This window comes from Ictalurus punctatus, chromosome 14, assembly GCF_001660625.3.
Source record: "Ictalurus punctatus breed USDA103 chromosome 14, Coco_2.0, whole genome shotgun sequence".
NCBI lineage: Eukaryota > Metazoa > Chordata > Actinopteri > Siluriformes > Ictaluridae > Ictalurus > Ictalurus punctatus.
In genome coordinates, this window is record NC_030429.2 from 11,081,929 (window position 1) to 11,104,461 (window position 22,533).

Genomic DNA, 22,533 nt, shown 5'->3' on the forward strand with positions numbered 1-22,533 from the left:
GTGTTTCATTTCTTTATGCAAAATTATACACAGTTATTCACATTCATGATTCACAGTGAAATAGCTCCACGACCTCAGACTATGAGTAGCTTGTAGCTTGAAAAGCTACAGTTTCAAAGTAGCTTCTCCAACACCGGATGAAACCGAGTTATTCTAAGCAAATGTTTATTATGTATTGAATATTAATTTTCCATTTAGTATACAAATGACTAAATATATCAAATCTGTGAAAAGGGCGAGTGAGTCATGGCTACACACACCGTCTCACCAATGACGCATTACACATGGAGCGCATTTATCACAACTGATTTGAGTTGCTATTGGCAGAATATTGAAAAATTGCTCAACCAGCCGTTAATATTGATAGGTATATATTTTTTATTAATTTAGGAGGACACACTGTGCTATTGGCACCTTAATATGATTAGATTTATAACAAATAGCAGTTATTTTAGTTACAGTTGTGACGGTAAATAAATCAGAAAGCCGCCATTTCCAAACAACTGGAATTTAAACACATGTTGATTTGTTTTTTGTTCTTTACCAAAGTGGTCAAAGAATTGTGAGTAAGAATTGGGATCTCAAGAATTGTTTGCCTCTTCTCCTGCTCTTCAGGCACCATTGCACAGCAAGGCAATCACAATGACTCAGCATCTGCATAATCAAACATGCCTGTAGTTAAAAATACATTCTAACACCTGCACTACTGAGCTCTTCTATTTGTGGTACGTTACTGCGTATTGTGAAGTAATTGTAGAGCTGTGAAAGCTGCTGATATCATACCTAATAAGTTATAGAGAATACGTCTGATGTCATTTTGTGAGTCATTAGCAATTATACTGTATTTATTCCTCATCTGTAAAGAGATAATGGCAATTATTCTGCCGTTATCTGGGTGATGACGACTAGGTGTAACATCTTTCATCGTTTGTCTGTGTCACAATTCGTGGGTTGAGCCAGAAGCAGGTGCAGATAGTGACATTTATTTGAAGCAACGTACCAAGAAACAAAGACACTAAGAAAACTTGACTAAACACACTGTGGCAAGAAACAAACACTGAGACATAAACAACGTGAGTCAAACATGGAACACAGGGGTCTAAGACAACGAAAGACCAGCACATGGTGCAGACAAGGACTATATATACCCATGAGTGCTCATTAACCAAAACGTGAATCAGGTGCAGGTGGTCATGTGACAACTAGAGCAGTGCAGTGGCTGATGGGAAGTGGAGTCCAGAGTTTCTTGATACGTGACAGTCTGTAAATCCAAGTATACCTAGAAATACCCTAGAAATACAAGTGACAGAATTGTCTTAATTTTAAACATGAATATTCATTGTCCCATTTGTGATCCACGAAAATGGAACACGCCTTTAAATCTTAATCATGCCATTGCATTATGGGTCATAAAGCGGTGCCTGACGTGTTTGGTGTTTGGAGCAACACCTCATTCTGAGAAAAAAAACAAAAAAACAATCACAGTAGTAATTAAATCTGTACTACAAGTGCATCTGATATCTCCACTTTACAGTATGTGCTCTGTCCACTTTTAGGGCCTTAAGTGAGTTTCATAGCACTTAGTTAATGTGTCCTTAAGGATCTGGGCTGCAGAACATGTCTCTAAACATGTAAGTGAAGCCTCACATATGGAGGTCTTAATTTCACCCACTCAGCAATATGTAAATATATGTTTTGACAGCAAAGCTTGTTCTCTTAAGCAATACTACTGAGACCTTGTTTACCACGACCTGGCCATTTTCTCTGTGTTTTTGTTTTTCATTATATATTTTTTTCTCAATCCCCCCAGTTAGGGGGATTGAAATTCGGACTGCCTTATTGCACGTAATATGGAAATCAGCTTGTACCACTTGACAATCAATTTCATGTGCTGTTCATCATGTTAAATCTATGGAAAAATATAGTTGTAAGTATGTATGTGTGTGTGTATATATATATATATATATATATATATATATATATATATATATATATATATATATATATACATACACATACATATATATAATATGTATGTGTGTGTGTGTGTTTATATATATATATATATATATATATATATATATATATATATATATATATATATATATATACAGCTTTATTGAAAATTTCTCCCAGCAAGTTAATTATCCCTTATTGCACAATAGCTTCCAGCTGGAGAGGTCGAAGCTTAATACTGTATGTGCTTTCTCTGAGACTGTCCTCTTCTGTATACAATAGCTTACATGTATGCATGCTCACGATTGGCTAGTATTGTTCTGATTGGCAGGTGAGCGAGTAATGCTATCCTTCCCACCCAGACAACACGGCCAATTATACTCTCTTGGACTCCCAGCCACGGATAGTTTTGGCATTGTCAGGATTTGAGGCTGAGTTCTCCTATAGCTGGGGCTGAAGCTTTATTGTTGCACAATAACAATTACATCTTTGCCTTGTTAGTGGTGCCAACTTTGGCAGTAGATCTTTGGAAAGAAACAGTGGTTTATACTGATTGAGTTACTATTGATTTTATTGTACTTTTCTGTTTCTGACTTCAAGACCCTCACATGAATTCCAAATTACACGCACTTGTGAACTTGCAAAGGGCAAATAAAGTATGCATTTATCTCGTTATTTAATACAGCAATGAGCCGTTGTAAACACTACTGCTCTCCGCAGATCTCTCTGGGCACAATAACATTGGGACAAGATTTGTGACATATTGGAGGACCTTTTAATATGTAATGTTTTGGAAGGGGTTTTTGATTGTTAAATATGTCTTGCAGTTACTCTTTTATAACATCTGGCTAACGTGTCTTGGTCCTCTGGAAGTTGATTTAAATCTCTGGCGCATTCATTTTTATATGAAAGATCACAATGTATCCAGATATAATCCTGGCCCTCATTGTAAACAGGGTCAGAAAGTAACTACCATTTAGGTCTCATGCTCATTACAAAACCACACATATCTGACCCTTAGGAGTGACAAATCAGTGAAACTCCAAACTTTTGCCTGGTGTTGTTGTTGTTGCTGTTGATGACGGCTGCTATGTAAATGAAAGAGGAAATGAGCTCTAGCAAATAGCTTGGAAAGGATTAATGCGTTGCCCTACAGGCGGTCCCTCAAAAACTCTGTTCATTCTCATAATGTCCCTCTATTTATCTCAATTTCCATTTCATATCTGACAGAAATATGGGAGAAAGTTTTGCTTCTGTAATATTCCCATACGCATATGAAAGGAAAGTGCTTAAAGAGGCTGTGATTGTTGCAGCCCGCAAATGCCAAGACACTCAAAGCCTGGTTGTTTAAAGGTAATTATTGTGGCAACATATCAAAGGCAGTACGACTGGGCTTTACAACAATAACACAGAACAGAATACAGAGAGCATTTCACAGTCCATACAGGATTTCGCAGAGGGGTTTTTTTTGTGATTGTTGTGGCCAAAAATGCTAGATTTGAAAAGAAAAAAAAAAAAAAAAAAAATTGTGATGCAATTTGCAGATATTTTTGTGCTTTTTTTTTTTTTTTTTGGCAGAAATTGTTTTGCACGCTGTGATGTTTTGAGGCCTTTACTCATTGTACTCATGTTCGATGCACTCAGGTTGTACTCATGTTCGATGCACGTGACTCGAAGGGGGCTTTAGCTGAATGCGCATTGTGATGACATCACACGGCACATTAGAATGACGCTCCTTGGCAAATTGCAAGCTCCTGCGAATACTGCGGATTATCCTTGATTTTGCGTTTATTTCTGCAATCGCGGAAAAAAAAATCACGAAACCCTAGAGGGACTGATTTCGGAGTTGGAGAAATGCGAACAAAATGTGTTTTAATAACTTTTTATAAAATGGATAGTTTTGGTTCCAAAACCTGATTCACATTCAAAGCCGCTGTAACATCCTGAATATTATTAGTAACGAATTCAATTATTTATTGATTCTGTCCTGGATTCTTTCATATACATTTTGTCGACATTTATAAATAAAGCATTATGAACACGCTCACCTGTAAGGACATCAGTTTTAACGCGCACTCTCTTCTGCCTTATTACTTTAATATGCACGGTCATTAGAGACTTTACTATTCGGACATGAGGTTTCTGGACATATGTTTATCCAGTAATCATGTGAAGGATGTCTGTAGTAATTATGATCGATTTACACGGGTGCAGAAACTCTTTTCCTACAGGATATAATGGAATCTTTACTAATGTGTCAGTTCATACAGGATCTATATTTCCTGGGGTTATTTCTACCCTAGTTCTATTAAAAAAATACTTACACAACAGATTCAGTCTTCAATCCCAGAGATACTTCAGTAATAATGAAATTAAACCACCTCCCACTGTAAAACTAATCCCTTTCATATCGGGCGTTAGTGCCTTTCTTCATTAAGAATGTAGCGGGAGCTCTTTCTGATCGGAAGGAAATATTTTTGGCATCGCTTTGCCGACTAGGTGTAGCTAATGTTGAATTTATTTGTATAATGAGACATCACATACGAGCACAAGCTTATATTAGCATAACCTTCTGCTTATGTGTGTGTGAAGTTGTCGGGGATGTCAGCTGGTGCATTTGTTATCGTGAGCCTTGACACCTCGCCAGGAACTCGCGCATTATCGTTATTTCTCCTGAACGAGTCTGGCAGAAATCTGTCTAACGAAAGCATCTTTTTCTCGTAGTGTTAACAGGATCCGATGAGTAGAGCTCCACGAATCCGGGCCATGCAGTTTATTTAAGACAGATAGATGATCGGTGAACGTGGCAATGCATAATAAAGGAATTACCTGGACGTTTGACTCGCTGTTCTGCTATGCAGCAGTCTAACAATGATCAGACCCTGCTAGGTGACCTGTCAAAGACAAACACGTGACTCATGGTGTCTCCTTCACTCAACAGGTCACCTCATTACGCCTGTCCTGAAGTCATCCGGGTGAGTGTGTGTGCTAGCTAATCATATTTTATATTTAATGACGTTCTATATTAATATTATATGTACTATATTTCGAAGCTGTAGGAAGCCTCTAATTACACGCTTTTCTCAGGGAGAGAAGTATGATGGGAGGAAAGCAGATGTATGGAGCTGTGGAGTCATTCTGTTTGCTCTTCTGGTGGTGAGTCGTGTTCTGGTCTGATCTGATCTTTACGTGGTTTTCCCACCTCGTGTTTCTAGGATCGAGCGCACAGCCACTAAGCAGGATAAAGCAGTTACTGATAAATGACATAGATGAATAAATACAATCTGAATATTTTATTATGCAAATGTAAAACAGCGGTGAGTGATGGGGAACGTTTCTGTTTATTTCAGCTGTGTTGAATGTTAGTTTAGCTGACGTTTCATTGAAATCTTTGCACAGACATTTGCTAAATGTTGGTCAAGTTAGTAATATTAAATGTACACCGTTGTTCACGGACAAAGAACTTTGTGTTGTTTCGATGCTTTCTAACTTTGAGTCATGAATTTCTAACTTCATGACATATTTCTATATATAGCAGTGTCTTGCCCAAGGACACTTCGGTATGTGGAGTCACGTGGGCCGGGAATCGAACCGCCAGCCCTACGATTAGTGGACAAGCCGCTCTACCACCTGAGCCACAGCTTCTTTTTTTTTTTTTTTTTTTGCTTTTTTTTGGGTGGGCATAACAAGGCAAACAATTAGACTTCTATTTAAACTCTTTATTTTCCTTTCCTAGCCTACCCTACCATTTTCCTTCCCTTCTCTTTCCTTCCCTTCCTGACATTTTCTTTCATTTACCCCTTTCCATTCCGTTCTGTTTGTTTGTTTTGTTCTGTTCCTCCCCTTCCCCTTCCTCTGTCTTCCAGACAATTTCTTTCTTTTTTTCCTTTTGTTCCCTTCCCTTCTCTTGCCTTTATCTTCCCCCTTCCCGTTTCTTTTCCTTCTTCTCCCTTCTCTAAAGATTTAGATGTGTTGGAATATATTTATCTGATTACATGGTGGTGATGGTGGATCCCCAAATAAACAGGTAGACTCTGGGCAGAATCTAAAAGAAAAATCCTCACTGCTTGTACCACTGAGATTTGAGCGTACACAGCCTACCTGATTTTATCGTTCTCTGCATTCCTTAACCTCTCCTAAGGTCAATTTCTCGAAGTAGTTTTATTTATTTATTTATTTTTAATGTGAGCAGAATTGTGGAAGAAAGTGTGTGTTGGGAGCATAGTGTGTGTACGTGGCATAGCCACTGAGCTCAGTCGGTTAAAACGCTATTTGTCTGATTGTGTTTGACAGCTTCTCTCCCCTGTAGTTAGGTCGCCTTCTGATCATCAGTTATATGAGCTTGGCGTAGCTACACAGCAGCTATTCATCAAACACGCACGTCTGTAGGGTGTCAGTGCCACTGATGAACTGCTCACTTAACAAGAGCTGTGCCAGGCTAAGCTAATTGTAAAATTCTTGGAATTTTTAGAAGGGCTTCGCACAACTCTGACTTTTGGGTCCTCGAAGTTTCATGTTACTCCGAGCTCGTCACTGACCGGGCTTCATGTCAGTAACGTTGGAAGACTGGTAAACTGATTGTGTTTTTGTGAACCGATATGCATTATGGTGTCTCTGAGTCTCTAATCATTAGAAATGAAACAGGAGTTGTTTCTGATCTTAGGGAAATCTTCTGTTATTTAGTATTTTCCTCCTCCGGTACTCCTGATCGATGCCTTAATATTCTCCGCTGGCCTAAATTCGCCCGGTTATATTCACTATTTCTCATTTCTGCGTTTTCCTGCAGGGAGCTCTGCCATTTGATGACGATAATTTACGAAACTTGTTAGAAAAAGTGAAGCTGGGAGTGTTTCACATGCCACACTTCATTCCTCCGGATTGCCAGAACCTTCTACGAGGAATGATAGAGGTGGACGCTAGCAAACGGCTTACGGTGAGCTGTTCCTCATTGAATGTCAAACAGACGTGATGCAAAACAAAAACGGATTTGGGGTTGTTTTTGGGTTGTCATGCTTTTATACTTATTTTTTGCACCCAGGCATGATGGTCTGAATTTTGATGTCCATTTCCAAGCTTGCGTTGTGTATCTAAATGGAGTATGGTAATAGTAATTGGGTCATTTACATGTTAATTAGCTTTAAAATGGTGCTTTTGGCAGCTTTAATAATGTAATATATGCTGTACTGAGGTCCTTATACTTTATACAAATATGGCATTATGATTTGTTATGAAAACAATGATTTTTTTTTTTTTAAAGTAATTACGGTTTATATTACCTAAACTCTCAAGTGTAACTTTCAAATATATAATGCATGCAAATGGCAAAACTACTATTATCATACAGGGTGGATAAATCTTAAATTCATTAGCTAGCCCACCAGGCAAGTAAAACCTCCAGTGTGTGCCCAGTACCATGCATTGTTGCCCAGAAACCTAACCGAAAAAAGTGGTAGCTAATGTAATGTATTGATGTATGGCTAGAGCTAGACTAATACAGAGACTAATACAGACTAAGGGAAACTACCAAGTACATAATTATAGCATATCATGTTTGAACTCTTGACAAAAAGTCAGCAAGTCATTAACCGATATTTTGACAAAGACGAGATGGTTCGGTTCTGTTTACGCATTGCACGTAAATTATTCACGTCTGGCTAGCGTCGTTGTCTTCTCTCGGTATGTTTAAAGAGATTTATATGACGACGTACGATAACTGGGTTTGTCAGTGTTTCCACAAACCTGCATGATCCTGATGCTGAAATGTTCATCTTTCATCGGGGCAGGCTAATGAATCCGTCTCGAAAAAAACATTCTACTGTCAGCCAGATAGTGCCTCTGCTGATGTGTGTAGTGCAGCAGGTGGTGGCATCCAGCGCACAGAGCGTGTGTATGCTGTAGTAACAACATCGAGGCGCGGCACTACATTATGTTAAAACATGCATACCGAATGAAACCTATCGATTTCTTTCACAACAGTTGATATTATATAAGATGGTTTTAACACCGATAGTGATGAGCTGGAAATAAGGAAACTCTGATACTTCAGTCTGTACAGGATTTTGAGTTTTAGTTTTTAAAATTTGAATAGTAATTGACGTAAGAGTACAACGATGAGCAAAATCTAGTGATTTCAGGGTTTTTTTTTTGGGGGGGGGGGGGGGGGGGGGGGGGGGGTTTGGTCTTGCATTGTAAATTTTGTACATGTCATAAGTAGTACACCAAAATCCCATTGGTCAGAAAATGAACAAGAATTAAAACAAATGCACTCCTGAGACTTCTATATAATTCACTTCTATAGTCTTCTTGGTCACAAAGGTAAGCTCATGATAATGATCCAAATGTTCGATGTAACATTCAAACAAACACAATGTCTGTGTGTAGAAAATTAAAATAAAGTAAAAAATAAAATAAAATACATCAAATAAAAAGCTGTCTGCAGGTTTACCCGCAAGGCTTAAACATTTAAAGAAATCAAAAAGGAAAAGCGTCCCATACTAATTTACTTGATATATTGGTTTAATTCTTGCTCATTTCCAGATGAGTCATTTGATGTTAAAAGTCATTAAAAGCTTAATATTTTGCCATTTTGTGCTTGGGCCATTTTTTTTTTTTGCCCAGGAGAGTAGTTAAATATTGACTTACTGTTATTATTTTTAAATATATATAAAATATAATCAGTGGGATATCTGGGATGATTTCCTGTTAATCCCATTTAAAATACATATATATTTTCGACATCCTATCCTACTGAATAAAAATACTAAAGCTTTATACAGCGCTATGAAATTCTCATATTCCGCTAGGTCAGAAGGTATATAACAAACTCTTGAGTATAATCTGTTTGTTTACCTGCTGAAATAATCGACGACTGATTCATTAAACAGTTCAAATTAAATCCATGTGATTTAACCCAGAAAAATGTCAATACAGTGACGGTCAGTACGTGTCCTGCCAAGGAAAAAACTTTTGGGTGGAGACTATGATACTACTGTAATAATACTGATTATAATAATACTGCACTTTCCATTTTAAAGTGTAGCCATGCAACTGCTGATGGGATTGATCTTCGGCGCGTTCATATTTGCGCTGCACATCACTTGTCACAGCGGCGTTGATCGTTGCTCTCTCTGTCCTGATTAGGTTCTTATTTCATCTCTTTTCTGTGCTCCTCTTTAGCCTCTGCTTTTATCTGCAGACCCTTTTGTATCAGGATGCCTTCATTAGCATGACCTCTCAAGCCTTGTATTTGACACTGTCTAATAATGAATGATGTGATGATGATACTTGAAGGTGTGAGGCTGATTTTGATTGTGTGTGTGTGTTTTTTTTTTCTCCTCCTGCAGTTAGAACAGATCCAGAAGCACACGTGGTACATGTAAGTACGTCTCACTATTTGACTGAGTGTGTGAGTGTGTGTGTGAGTGTGCGTGTGATAAGGGACAACACAGAGACAATAAGAAAATTTGTTTCAAATTCAAAAAGAAAAAGCCAGAAGATTGATTTGCAAGAGTAAAATCAGGTTTAAAACTAACACTGAAAGCGTACAGTGTATACTCCATATAATGCAACTCTGTGTAAGAGTGGAAGTGTTTTGGGAAATGGAGATGCAAGTGTGTGTGTGTGTGTGTGTGTGTGTGTGTGTGTGTGTGTGTGTGTGTGTGTGTGTGTGTGTGTTGGCGAGATAAATGGCACAGCCGCCTCACGTCTCCAACAAGGACAAGGATCTGCAGGTCCAGAGGGGGTTTAACTGTCTGCTCATATCCCCATGATCCTGTTGTGTGTGTGTGTGTGTGTGTGTGTGTGTGTGTGTGTGTGTGTGTGTGTGTGTGTGTGTGTGTGAGAGAGAGAGATAGAGAGAGGGATGGAGAAGGAAAGAGAAAGAGAGTGTGTGTGGTCACAGCACTAGAAGGTGTGGGTGGTTGACAGGCCCCCCCTGACTCTGAGCCTCTACTGGGACAAAGACAGTCACACAGCCACCCGGTCCTCCTCTCCGCAGACCCCTGAGTCACTAGCAGTTTCAGCAGAGTACTTATGCTTTTGGCTGCTGGATCACACTGCCATGTTTTCTCACTGATGGCAAGACTAGATTCACAAAACACACCAGCTGAAAAAGGTTCTATTGAAGAACAATGAAGAATAACTCTACAAATCATTCTACTGCACGTTAAAATCACTGATTACCTCGAACGTAGCCGAGCTTCTAAGACGTTTGCTCGCTTAGCTTTTTTTTTTGCGCTGGAAATATGATGCTAATGGAGCTTACGAGTAACGGGAGCCTGTGTCACCCAAAATCTTTTCCGTAAAAAGCGTGTACAAATCTTATATACTTGTTTCAAATGCAGTAATCTACGAAGTCTTAAATATCAGAAGAAAAATCTGGATTTCGGGGACTCACTTTGTTCGCATAGGTTTCTGCCTGGTTCGCCTCGTACCTCCCAAAAACATGTCACGTGTGTGGATTGGTTGCTCTGGAATCCTGGTTGTGGATGAGTGTGAGGAAGGTGTGAGGAAGGTGTGTATGTGCATGGTGCCCTACAATAGAGTGGCATCCCATGCAGGGTGTATTTCTGCCTTACACCCAGTGTCTCACACCCTGGGATAGACTCTGGATCCACCATGACCCTAACCAGGATAAAGTGCTTACTAAAGATGAATGAATGGAAATCTGGATTTACACATTTAAGCTGAAATGACGTTATCGTTCACACTAGTTCAATAATTCTCCTGCAATCCTGCCTTCCAAAATTGGGAGACAGGGCTTGGAGGGTGTAATAATACCAAATTGTGTTGAGAATAAAAGTGAAGCCCTTCGATGCACTGGTATACTGTCTGGGGTGTGTGCCCTCCTCATGCCCAGTGTTCCTGGGACAGGATCAAGATTACAGTAAGTCATACTGTGTCCTAAACCACTTTGTCACGTGTGCATTACATGGTTTGTGGCAAGACATGGATCTCAGTTTGGGGGGGGGTGTAAATTTATGGAAAAAGTTTTTGTGTGAGATTGACTTCCACTAGCCACTAAGCACTGAAATGTCTTGGCTGATTGATTACATGTGTGAAACCTTTTCAGGACTATTCCTTTAATTGTATGTCTTCTGTGCAGTCTACACATACTGTATATTGTAGTATTGGATATATTACTGACTACTGGATAACACTAGCAACAGTTTAGGTCTGTTATGGAGCTTTTCATGCATATCATTTGCAACAGCCGTTTTGATCCGTGGGTAGTTGATCAGCACCCCTGTCATTTTGTCCTTTTTGTCAGCGGGGGAAAGAATGAGCCGGAACCCGAGCAACCCGTGCCGAGGAAGGTGGCGATCCGCAGCCTGCCGTCGGCCGACGACATCGACCCGGACGTGTTGGAGAGCATGCACTCGCTCGGCTGCTTCCGAGACAAGAACAAGCTGATGAAGGACCTGCTGTCTGATGAGTGAGTGGCTCTGCGCTGACCTGGAGACAGTTGACTGTGGCTAAATTTTAACTTTAAGCCATACTAGAACTTTAAACCTCAGATCAAAGTCAGAAATGTGCCCCAGTGTCAAAGAAAGAGATGGAGGAAAAATGGAAAAAAGGGTTGGTCATAGGAACGAGTGGTGGCTTTGCTCATCCATATAAACCCATTTGCACACATGGTTACATGCCATCTCACTCACACACACACACACACACACAGCTTGTCCTTTGGACAAGTCATTTGTCAAACTGCAGTTACATTATGATGGCCATTGAAGCAGTGCTACTGTTATTTCCCTAGCCTCAAGTACCACTATTTACCGCTTCACATTTATTCCTCTGAGGCACTCGGTTTCTATATTGAGGAGCTTCATGCTTTATTTATTTTATGTCCCATTTTTGTTATATATATTATTTTATATATATATATATATATATATATATATATATATATATATATATATATATATATCGTACATTATTGCAAGTTGCCCAGGCTCTGAAGCAGCAAAGCATCCTCACACCATCACACTCCCTCCACCATGCTTGACGGTAGGTATGATGTTCTTTTTGTGGTATTCGGTGTTTGGTTTACGCCAGATGTAAAGGGACTCCTGTCTTCCAAACAGTTCCGCTTTCAACTCATCAATGCACAGAACATTCTCCCAAACGTTTTGAGGATCATCAAGGTGTGTTTTGGCAAAAGGCCGAGCCTTAATGTTCTTCTGGGTTAGCAGTTATTTTCACCTTACCACCCTTCCATGGATGGAATTTTTGCCCAGTGTCTTTCTGATAGTAGAGTCATGAACAGTGACCTTTATTGACACAAGAGAGGCCTGTAGGTCCTTTGATGTTGTCCTTGGCTCTTTTGTGACTTCCTGGATGAGTAGTTGTGCTCTTGGAGGAATGTTGGAAGGTCGGACACTTCTGGGAAGGTTCACTACTGTGCCGGGTTTTTCCATTTGGAGATAACGTCTCTCACTGTGGTCCTTTGGAGTCCCAGAGCCTTTGAAATAGCTTTGTAACCCTTCCCTGATGTATTTCAATCACCTTCTTCCTCATCATTTCTGTAATTCCTTCCAATTTTGGCCTAGTGTGTTACTGGGTAAGACCTTTTAACCAACTTCATGCTGTTGATAAAGTTCTATTTAAGTGTTGATTTGATTGAACAGGGTTTGCAGTAATCAGGTCTTGTTGTATCTAGTCCAGCTGAACCTGAATTATGAATCCAGTTTCATTTACAATTTCAGGGGAATTAGTAACTATGAGGACAAATACATTTTCACACAGGCCCAGTTGGTATTGGATAACTTTTTTGCTTCAATAAATAACATTATCATTTAAAAAGTGTATTTTGTGCTGGTTTTGTCTTAGATTTTGTTTTAATTATATATTTGTGTATGTGTGTGTGTGTGTGTGTGTGTGTGTGTGTGTGTGTGTGTGTGTGTGTGTGTGTGTATCATGTAGACCACATGCCAGAGATGGGGTGTTAGTAAAATCACAGTAAAGTAGGCTGAAATATGATTCTGGGTCACTAGAGATGGAAAAGAAATGGACATTTTTTGCCAATACATCTGTGACTCATGTCCACTGTTGTAAATGTCTGAGCAGTCAGAACTGAGCAGTTAAAGCATGTTTTGGTCTTTACATGTTGGTCTATTTCCCTCTTTAATTTATATTTATTTCAGTGACAACCAGGAGAAGATGATCTATTTCCTGTTGCTGGACCGTAAGGAGCGGTACCCGAGCCATGAAGACCAGAACCTCCCGCCACGCAATGACATAGGTATATACATTCTCAAAAGAATATGAAGAGTACTGTAGAGTGCTTGCAAAGTCAGTGTCTTTTATATGCGGCCTGAATAGTGTCACACTAGCAGAACATTCACAGTATTTATATTTTATATTTCTAAAGTAACTCATCCATAAAAATTAAAATGAAAAAAAAAATTAATGTTTTGGATCTTGCACTCCAACACATTATAGCAACCACTGAGTCTATGCAAAATGTTTATTTGGGCCAACCTAATATAAAAAACCACTTTTACAACCCTGAGCTTTCAAATTTAAAGAACATTATCTGCCCCCAGGTGGTGCAGCTGTCTAGGGATCCGCTTCACTTCCAAGAGATTGCAACCATCCACAAAAAAATAAGCATAGCTGCATCTTTCAAACTTACAACATAGACCATATATTGGTATTTAACGTGCATATATTCTTCAAAATAGTGGTGGTTGTTCACAATTGGATCACGTTTGTGGTGGTTTCATGGGAGTTTCTAAAAATGTTCTGTTATTTAGGAACACATGTACATGTAATTTCACAATATAATGTTCTCAGCATGCACTCAGGTCCTGTGATTCATTACTTTTCAGTCGACTTCGTAGTACTTTGTCAGCACTTATATAGCGCTTTTTAACCTTAGCGGTTCTACAGAGCGCTTTACACTGTTTCTAGAATCACCCATTCACACACACACACTCACATACCAATGCTAGCAGAGCTGCCATGCAAGACGCTAGCTTGCTATCAGGAGCAACTTGGGGTTCAGTGTCTTGCACAAGGACACTTCGGCATGTAGAGTCACGTGGGCCGGGAATCGATCCGCCAACCCTACGATTAGTGGACAACCCTGAGCTACAGCCACCCAATAGCCACAGTACTTTCCAGTATAAAACACAATAATTTATTTTGGCATTGGTGAAGTGTTACCCACAGTGTTCTGATGCATTTGGAATGAGAAGTTAAGAAACATATATATTCTTAATAATTCAGCCAGCTGCTGCTGTCAATCTCTCATCATCGATAAAGATACAGTAAGTTAGCTATAACTGGTGGCTATAAATCACTGACTCACACATGCCTGCCTTGCAGATAGTGTTCTTGATCTGTTCAGCATTTTCTTCCTCTTACAGTTGGAAACACTTTTGTTCATTCAGTACTGTGGTCTTGGTGCACCAGTGCCTCTTATAAATGTCCCCACGCAGTAGATTTTCATTCTTGTCATGACTTTCGTTACTGATACTGATACTTCCTGGTTTCTTCTCATGTTGAAGGAGTCCACCAAACATATAGAATTAACTCCAGGTCCTTTTTTTTTTTGGTCTACTCTGTATTGCAAACTAATGATCTAATTACACACAGTTCACCTGAAACTGAAAAAAAGAAGGCTTTGCATAAAAACAGCAGCAAGTCCTACATGATTCATTTGCTGTCGCTTTACATACCCTGAAATGAAGCCTGACATTCTGCACTTTAACTTTGTGCTCATTGGTTCATTTCAAATCACTGTCCTGGATTACAGAACCAAAACAACAGGAAAACTATCACTGTTAAATTACTTTTGACTTTTGAACTGCACCCTGTACTCCAGCACTGCTTTGATTTATTAGCCAGAATTACAATTGCAGGAAAAAAAAAAGACTCGCACTTCTATACACTTTCTTTCTTACTTTGACAGTTTTAGGTTCAGCTTGATCAAATAAATGTAAGGCAGCAGGCTCGGCTGGCCACACAAATCACTTAATTGCAGCAGGCGCTCTCAGCAATGATCAATCTATGATCAAATGGAGCTGCTGACTGATGCTTTCCAGATCAGTGATCTGTATTGACTCTGCATTGTAGTCAACATGCTACTATTGGGACTCCACTTGAAATTCTGCATGTTCGTATGTGTATGTGCGTGTAGACCCTCCACGGAAGCGAGTGGACTCCCCCATGTTGAACCGGCACGGGAAGAGGAGACCAGAGCGCAAGTCCATGGAGGTGCTGAGTGTCACAGACGGAGGATCGCCAGTGCCAGCGCGGCGAGCCATCGACATGACACAGCATGGACAGAGGTGCAGCAGAACACAAGCACACACTAGGATACACTTTTACACGTGTACATATGTGTTTAATATAACTGATTCACATAGATTTCTCAAACGCATTCATCTTCGAGTGACGCTAGATACGTTTCCGTGCGCCCTTTTTCAGCGATCCGGATGAATTCGATCCAGAAGTATTGTTTATATGTACACTAAACATTGCAAACCGATTCAAATATTCGTTTAAGTGCGCGTCACATATATTCCCAACAAAACTTCTGTGCAGGGTGTAAAGAAACGTACATAAGCACCTCTGCACTGCGCACGTGCGAGTAAAATAGTATGAGAAAATAGTCAAATATGTGAGAAAGTAGTTGGATTCAAGCATTTACATGGCTAATTTGTTTTTTTCCTGTTTACCGGATTATTTCCATTAGATCCACACCACCCCTTTCAATCCGATCGAGTTTGATCGGATCGACCGAGGTGTTTACATGAAGGCGTTTCAATGCGATTGAGCCATCCATCCGATTACTAACTGATTATTTAGTTGCATGTCCTGTGAGTCCTGCTGATTTTCCAATCTTTGCTCATCTTACTTTTGATTTTCTTCGTTACGTACCTGATTTCTTTCCACACACTGTGGCAGGTTTTCAGTTCTGCCCTCCTTGTCATTTAGTTCTTGTTGTCCATTTCCTTGGCCACATGCTGTAGGGTATAATACTGTTATCAGTTATTGCTAGTGCTATTAAATGTGCTAGTTACAGTTTTGACACCCCAATACAGGATTTTTCCTCAGCAGGAATTTAACCGTTACTTCATGACTTCATGTCGGTTAACTGTTTATTCGGATCTATACCGTAGTGTATGATGGAGATCAGTCCGATAGGACACACAGAGGAAAAATAAGACACTTTCCTCCAGTATTAAGGCAAGACACAGCAGGGGAATAGGATGAAATTTTAAAACATTGATATGACAATCAATCTTTGCCAGTCGATTGCTGATATACAGGCATTTGGTTTGTAGCGGAACTTTTACATTTCTATATTCACATAAATTGACATAATTATAAAGGGTGTCCCAAAAGGTCTCCATACAATTAACACTTTTTAGCAAAATGCCCTCCAAAATCTTTCATACTTATATATATATATATATATATATATATATATATATATATATATATATATATATATATATATATATTTCAGATAGATTTAAAGAATGCCTTTGATGAAGGAAGAACGTTTTGAAATCACTCTCCTGGCTGGATCGGGAAGCTGTCGCAAGGTTGCGGTGAACTTTAACAGGAAACATGGCACACACATCACACACGACAAGCTGGGAGCCAACTTGGGAGAGACGTCTACGTGTGTGTTTGCAAAGAAATGGCAATCATGTAGAGGATGTTTTTGTAAATAAAGTCCCATTTTGCTAAAAAGTGTTCATTTCCACTCTGTATGGAGACTTTTGGGAGACTCTGTATATTGAGATCTTTAAGGGATATATGACATGATGTGATGTTGCAGAGTAGGCAGAGCAAATACCTCTGTATAAGTTTCATATACTACAGTGGTCACAAGTGGGCAGAAATAGTGAAGTAAACATTTTTTTCCTCTTGAGATTTGAAAAATATATGTGTGTGTGTGTGTGTGTGTATATATATATATATATATATATATATATATATATATATATATATATATATATATATATATATATATTGCGTCAGACAGTTATACATTTGTCAGTGTCTTCCTTTTTAACTGGCTGGTTCTATGTCTCTGCCTGGGCTGAGTACTCTACTCTAAGTATCTATACACACACAGACACACACCCTATTAAGCAACAGTAGTTCTTGTATGTATGTGACCAGCGGGAGATGAGAATCGGCATATTGTTGAAGATTGCATGCAGGCCCTGACTGTGTGTTCACTTTGTCTCCTGCTGTAGTAAAACAATGTTCAGTAAAAGCTTGGATATCTCTGACGCCCCTCTCAAGTGCAGCAAAGAGGAAAGGTACTAACACCCCCCCCCACCCCCACCCCACCCCACCCCTACCCTTCCCTTCCTCTGTGTCACTTACTAAACCCTCCACCAAGATGCAGTGTTGCTTTTCCACTTTAAATCTTTCCAGTCAGTCCTTTGTTATGCTTATCAACTTCAACAATCTAAAACAAATCCTCCGATTGGCTCTTTATTTTCCTGATGTATACAAACCTGTTACTGCTGTGCTATGCTAGGTATTCTGAAACTTTACCAGCCCAGGGCAATACAAGCCCATTGTCTTGACTAGCCCATTTCTGTGGCCTGTCTGTGCTCACGCTGGGGTGGAACACAGTCGGCATCTCTCTCTCTCCCCCACCCCTATCTCTCGCTTTCATTTCCCAGCTCATTCCCAGCCTGCCTCTTTCATCACATCCTTTATTCACACTCAAATATCAGGATGGGGCTGATGGCAGAAATGAAATTGGGAATTGACTGAAGATGACCTGACCCCAGAATGATACATAAGGCAACTGGGGCTTTTAAAAATTATCATTGAAATGTAATGGAGTGGTCAGAGAGGCAGCTGCATACAAAAAGGCCAGTGGAATATCTGTGTCTCTTGCTTGTCTGTCATGTGTAGGCACCATACCCCCCCTACCCTTTTATTCGTTAGATTAAACTTGCCTTGTTTAACTAAATGCCATTTATTTAACCGCCAGTTTTACAGTGTAATGGTAGTTTAATTTTGTTTAGTGCATTGATGATGTGTCCAGATCCAGTTCCCTACAATGACTAGTGCATTATGGGCAGTCCATAATCTCCAGGGTTCATCATTAGGACACTAACCCTATGTAGTGCCAGGGGTATAAATGCATGCACTGTGCTCTTGAACCTGGCTACAAAATGGCAAAATTAATAAAATATCACTCTATGGAATTGATAGGTGACAGTTTTGAATAGAGTACATGTCGTAGTATGAAATAGTATCAAATAGCTTCATTCATTCATTGTAAAATGAAATGGAATAGAATAGCATAGAATAAAATAAACAGATTGGCATAAAATAGGATAGAACTGAACATATTAGAAGGGAAAATAATGCCATCAAATCAAACAGAATGTACTGAAATAGAACCCCATACCCCATTAGAGTTGCATGCAATCAAATACAGTTCAAATAGCTGTGAAAAGAATCCAATAGAATAGCCTAAAGTGGAATGACATAGAATGTAATGATAGATAATAGATATAGAATAGCATATTAATAGAATGGGTAAAATGTCAGAGAATCAAATGGATGTGCATGGAATGGGACAGAATGGAATATAAAGCCACTGTGCCAAATAGAATACAGTACAATAGAACACTGTTGAATAGACTAGCATCGAATAAAAGATACCTCAATGAATGTGAATAGTATGGAATGTAATAGAATACAATGGAATAATGTAGAACGTAACAAAGGAGAAGAGAAGAGAAGCAGTGGATGAGAATATAACGTTGTGGAATAGAATAGCATAGAATGGAATAATCAAATAGAATGGAATGGGATGGAATGTAAGAGAATAGAAACAAATGAATGAGAAGAGAATGGAACGGAATAGATTAGTGTGTTTTATAATACACATTCTATCAGACAGGTTTATTGGCGTTGTCGCCTGAATCTCCAACTGTCTCCAGCGTTTTTACGGAATTCACCGCTGTAGGCTGTGTTTAAACACGCCGTCCCTGATAATAAATCCGTCCCCGCAGCAGTCTGTCACTCTCGCATTATCACACTTTACCTTGTAATTTGTTTGCTTGTTTGTTTTTCGATACACATTTATATCACCACTGAAATAAACCGAGAAAAGCTTCCCTGCATCTTCACACTCTCGCTCTGTTAGCTTGTGCGCTCTGCTTGAACCTCTCTTCTCTCAAGGATATGTTGAGCGAAGAGCTCGAAAGACTTTTTTTTTCTTTTTTCTTTTTCTCTTCTTAGTCAGTGAAAAAAGATCATTATAATTAAAGGGCAGCTCTTTTCAGCTTTACGTTTTCTGCACAGCGCTGTGTGAGGCGTGTAGAAGCTCTGTCTGTGTATGTATTAGAGCTGTGTTTGGGTTGGGTGGTGATGTGAGGTTTGTTTGTATGTGTATTAGGGATGGGCGATATCTTATTGTTTGCGATATCCCGGTAGAAATTCTCCCCACGAGAAGAATTAGTTTTCCAGCGATAATAACGATGAAGCCTAGTCGATGACGTACTTCTGCGTGCTCACGTGCAGAGCGAAGACGAGTACGGCGGAAGGCGGACGTGAAGCCGAGGAGGAGTTTATCGTTAAACGAGGAGCTACCTCTACAATCTGGAACTGGTTCGGTTACAGAAAATCAGTTTTACTTTTAGATCAATGTTTGTGTTTCTGAGGCTCTCAAGATCACAGCTATCACTTTTAGCTAAAAACAGCGGTGCACGGTACTATAATTATATTGACACTGATATCGTTATCGCAATAAATACCAGGAAATATCACGATATAGTGTTAAGTCCATATCGCCCATCCCTAATGTGTATGTGCAGTAGGAATGTATTTTTTTGTGGGTTTGGTGTGTATACCGCATGTATTTGTGTGTTTGTATTTTATTTTTTGTTATCTCTCTACAACAGCGAACCTTTCATACGCTGAGACTGTTAGATCTTTTAGCTTTAGAGGACTGGAGATCAGAGCATATCAGGAAGAAAGCAGGCTTTGAAATCTGTTCTGAGACACGTTCGACCTCTCAAAACAGCTGATGGAAAGGCCTGATGTGTTTTTTTTTTTTTTTTTTGAAGATAACGTGGGGAATCACTTGAAAATATTTACAGCACAGACGATTTGATTCCAGTCTTCGGAGCACGTGAGAGATCATTAGGCACAAGACGTAACATAATGAAACCGCAAGTCATGCAAATGTCAGATTTGTGCCGCTATTCATCATGTTGTTTTTATTGTTTGTTATTGGAGCATTTACTTTGTATTTCCACAGGCAGCGTTTGTGAATTTATCTAGCTACAGTTTGACAGTTTACTCCGCCCTGGGTTGCTCCTTTAATCCCATCGTGCCTTTGGGCTGGGCTGTGTTTGGTTAATGGGATTCCTGGCGCGTTTCCTTCTCTCTTCAGCCCCCACTCGGCTTCAGCGAGCTGCCCCACAGCATTGTGGACCCGCCTCAAACACTAACATTAGTCTCACAAACGAGAGGCCACACTGACAGAATACAGAATCAGAATCCAGTCCTGCTGATGCCAGAGCAGCCTGATGGGCTGAATTAGTGAGAGCGGAGCCTCTAGTGACATTTACACTGTGATATAAAGCCATCAAACCACCCACATAAAGCACTCGTCATATCGCTAGTATAGTGGAACATTTAAATGTGCGGAAATGCGGTTTGTTAATCATCGCATGTTTCATATGGCTAGCACACATTATCAAGGATTTATTAGGAGTTGGCATGTTTATGTAACGTCAGTGCTGTGAATGTCTAAAAGTGATATTTTGATTGATTATATTTACATTTGGCTATAAATTGCCGCAAACGTGATTGCTTTGAATATTACAGTGGTCTTTTGTATTGAACCTTTTTGAATTAAATTAAATTAGCAGTGTTCTGGTTAGAAACTCAAACCACTCTTAAGGTAGAGGACATACTGTGCACTCTAGAATTATTGGCACCCTTCATAAAACAGTCATTCGAAATTTCCTCTTCGACAACCGGAGAATTATTTATGCTGCTTCTAGTAAAATCATTCGCATTAGAACTCTCAAAACTATATAACTGTGATTCACTTTCTTATGTAATATTTCAGATAACTGTAGCCAGGTTGTGTGTTCGGTGGGGTTGACGTCAGGGCTCTGTGCAGACCACAAGAGTTCTTCGGTCCATCCCTTGCAAATCATGTCTTCATGGAGCTCGCTTTACAGGTTTTGGCCGCTCGGTTTCAGTGAAGGAAAATTGTAATTGTACAGCATAAAAAGACATTCTATAGAATTGAGTGCTTTCAAATTTATGGCAACAGTTTGGGGAAGAACCACATGGGTGTGATGGTCAGGTGTCCAGGTGCTTTTGACCTAATAGGCCTCTTTTAACTGGAAATAAACAGGAAGTTTAGAATTTTGAAAAATTATCTTAAACATTAAATGTTCATGATGCTGCACTGTTTCTAAATCACTATTTAAATTTAAGCAAATTTGTGATCTTGACCATGTTAACTCCTTTGTACACAAGGTCAGATGGAGGTCAGGTGGATTTGATCTAACATGGATCGTCAGGTTTTGCACAAACCTGTGGAGTCTGATGCAGACTCCAAAGCAAAAGAACGACATACCTATAACACTAACAGTCTGGAATTCATATAAATATTTCCAAGAGTCTTATATTTCATGCACGGTGTTGCTGATAATATCATTTGCGATGAAAAATATTGCATTAAATGAGAAAATAATGCATAAGGGAAACATTTTCTCAGACATTTGGACCTCCTAAAATCCTTCAGAAGAGTGTTTTCGAGGCTGTAGGAGGTGATGTTCGAAATGGTTCGTAATATAATAACTTCTGTCAAAATATGACATTTATTCCTTGGGTTCTAAGCAAGCGTAGATGAGCTCTTTTTCTATAAGCTTCCTCATTCACTGCTCCCGTAAGAACTATCAATGCAAAACCGAGATGTCTTTAATGTTGTGTCCATCACTGTTGATGTGCCTTATACTGTATAGAATAGTGTAGCTAGTCTACTGTAATAGAACTATATATATATATATATATATATATATATATATATATATATAGAGAGAGAGAGAGAGAGAGAGAGAGAGTTCTATTACAGGATAATGAGCCAAAAGGTTCTGAATACAACATATATATATATATATATATATATATAGATATATATATATATATAGATATATATATATATATATATATATATATATATATATATAGATATATAGATATATATATAGATATATAGATATATATATAGATATATATATATCTATGTATATATATATATATATATATATCTATGTGTATATATATATATATATATATATATAGATATATAGATATATATATAGATATATAGATATATATATAGATATATATATATCTATGTATATATATATATATATATATATATATCTATGTGTATATATATATATATGTGTTGTATTCAGAACCTTTTGGCTCATTATCCTATAATCACTCGATTGTCAGATAGAGCCTCTTAATTCCGGTGCTGCAGTTTTACAGCCACCTGTTTTGTTCTAGTATCTAGTGTAAATAAAAAAATGCACTCTGTGTCCTCTC

The 22,533-nt window shown here is 38.9% G+C and overlaps 1 protein-coding gene across 3 annotated transcripts in view; it reads left to right on the plus strand.

Moving 5' to 3' along the window:
* The window catches only part of brsk2a (BR serine/threonine kinase 2a), a 237,398-nt gene that overhangs the window by 183,000 nt on the left and 31,865 nt on the right, over positions 1-22,533 (plus strand). For all 3 annotated transcript variants that reach the window (XR_006983679.2, XM_017485650.3, XM_017485653.3), the window contains exons 6-12: positions 4,898-4,931; positions 5,044-5,112; positions 6,743-6,889; positions 9,300-9,331; positions 11,225-11,389; positions 13,101-13,198; positions 15,101-15,251. Coding sequence is in view for 2 of the 3 variants with exons in the window: in XM_017485650.3 (XP_017341139.1) it covers positions 4,898-4,931; positions 5,044-5,112; positions 6,743-6,889; positions 9,300-9,331; positions 11,225-11,389; positions 13,101-13,198; positions 15,101-15,251 (696 nt within the window). In the remaining variant the exon portion in view is untranslated. The remainder of the gene's footprint in view (positions 1-4,897; positions 4,932-5,043; positions 5,113-6,742; positions 6,890-9,299; positions 9,332-11,224; positions 11,390-13,100; positions 13,199-15,100; positions 15,252-22,533) is intronic.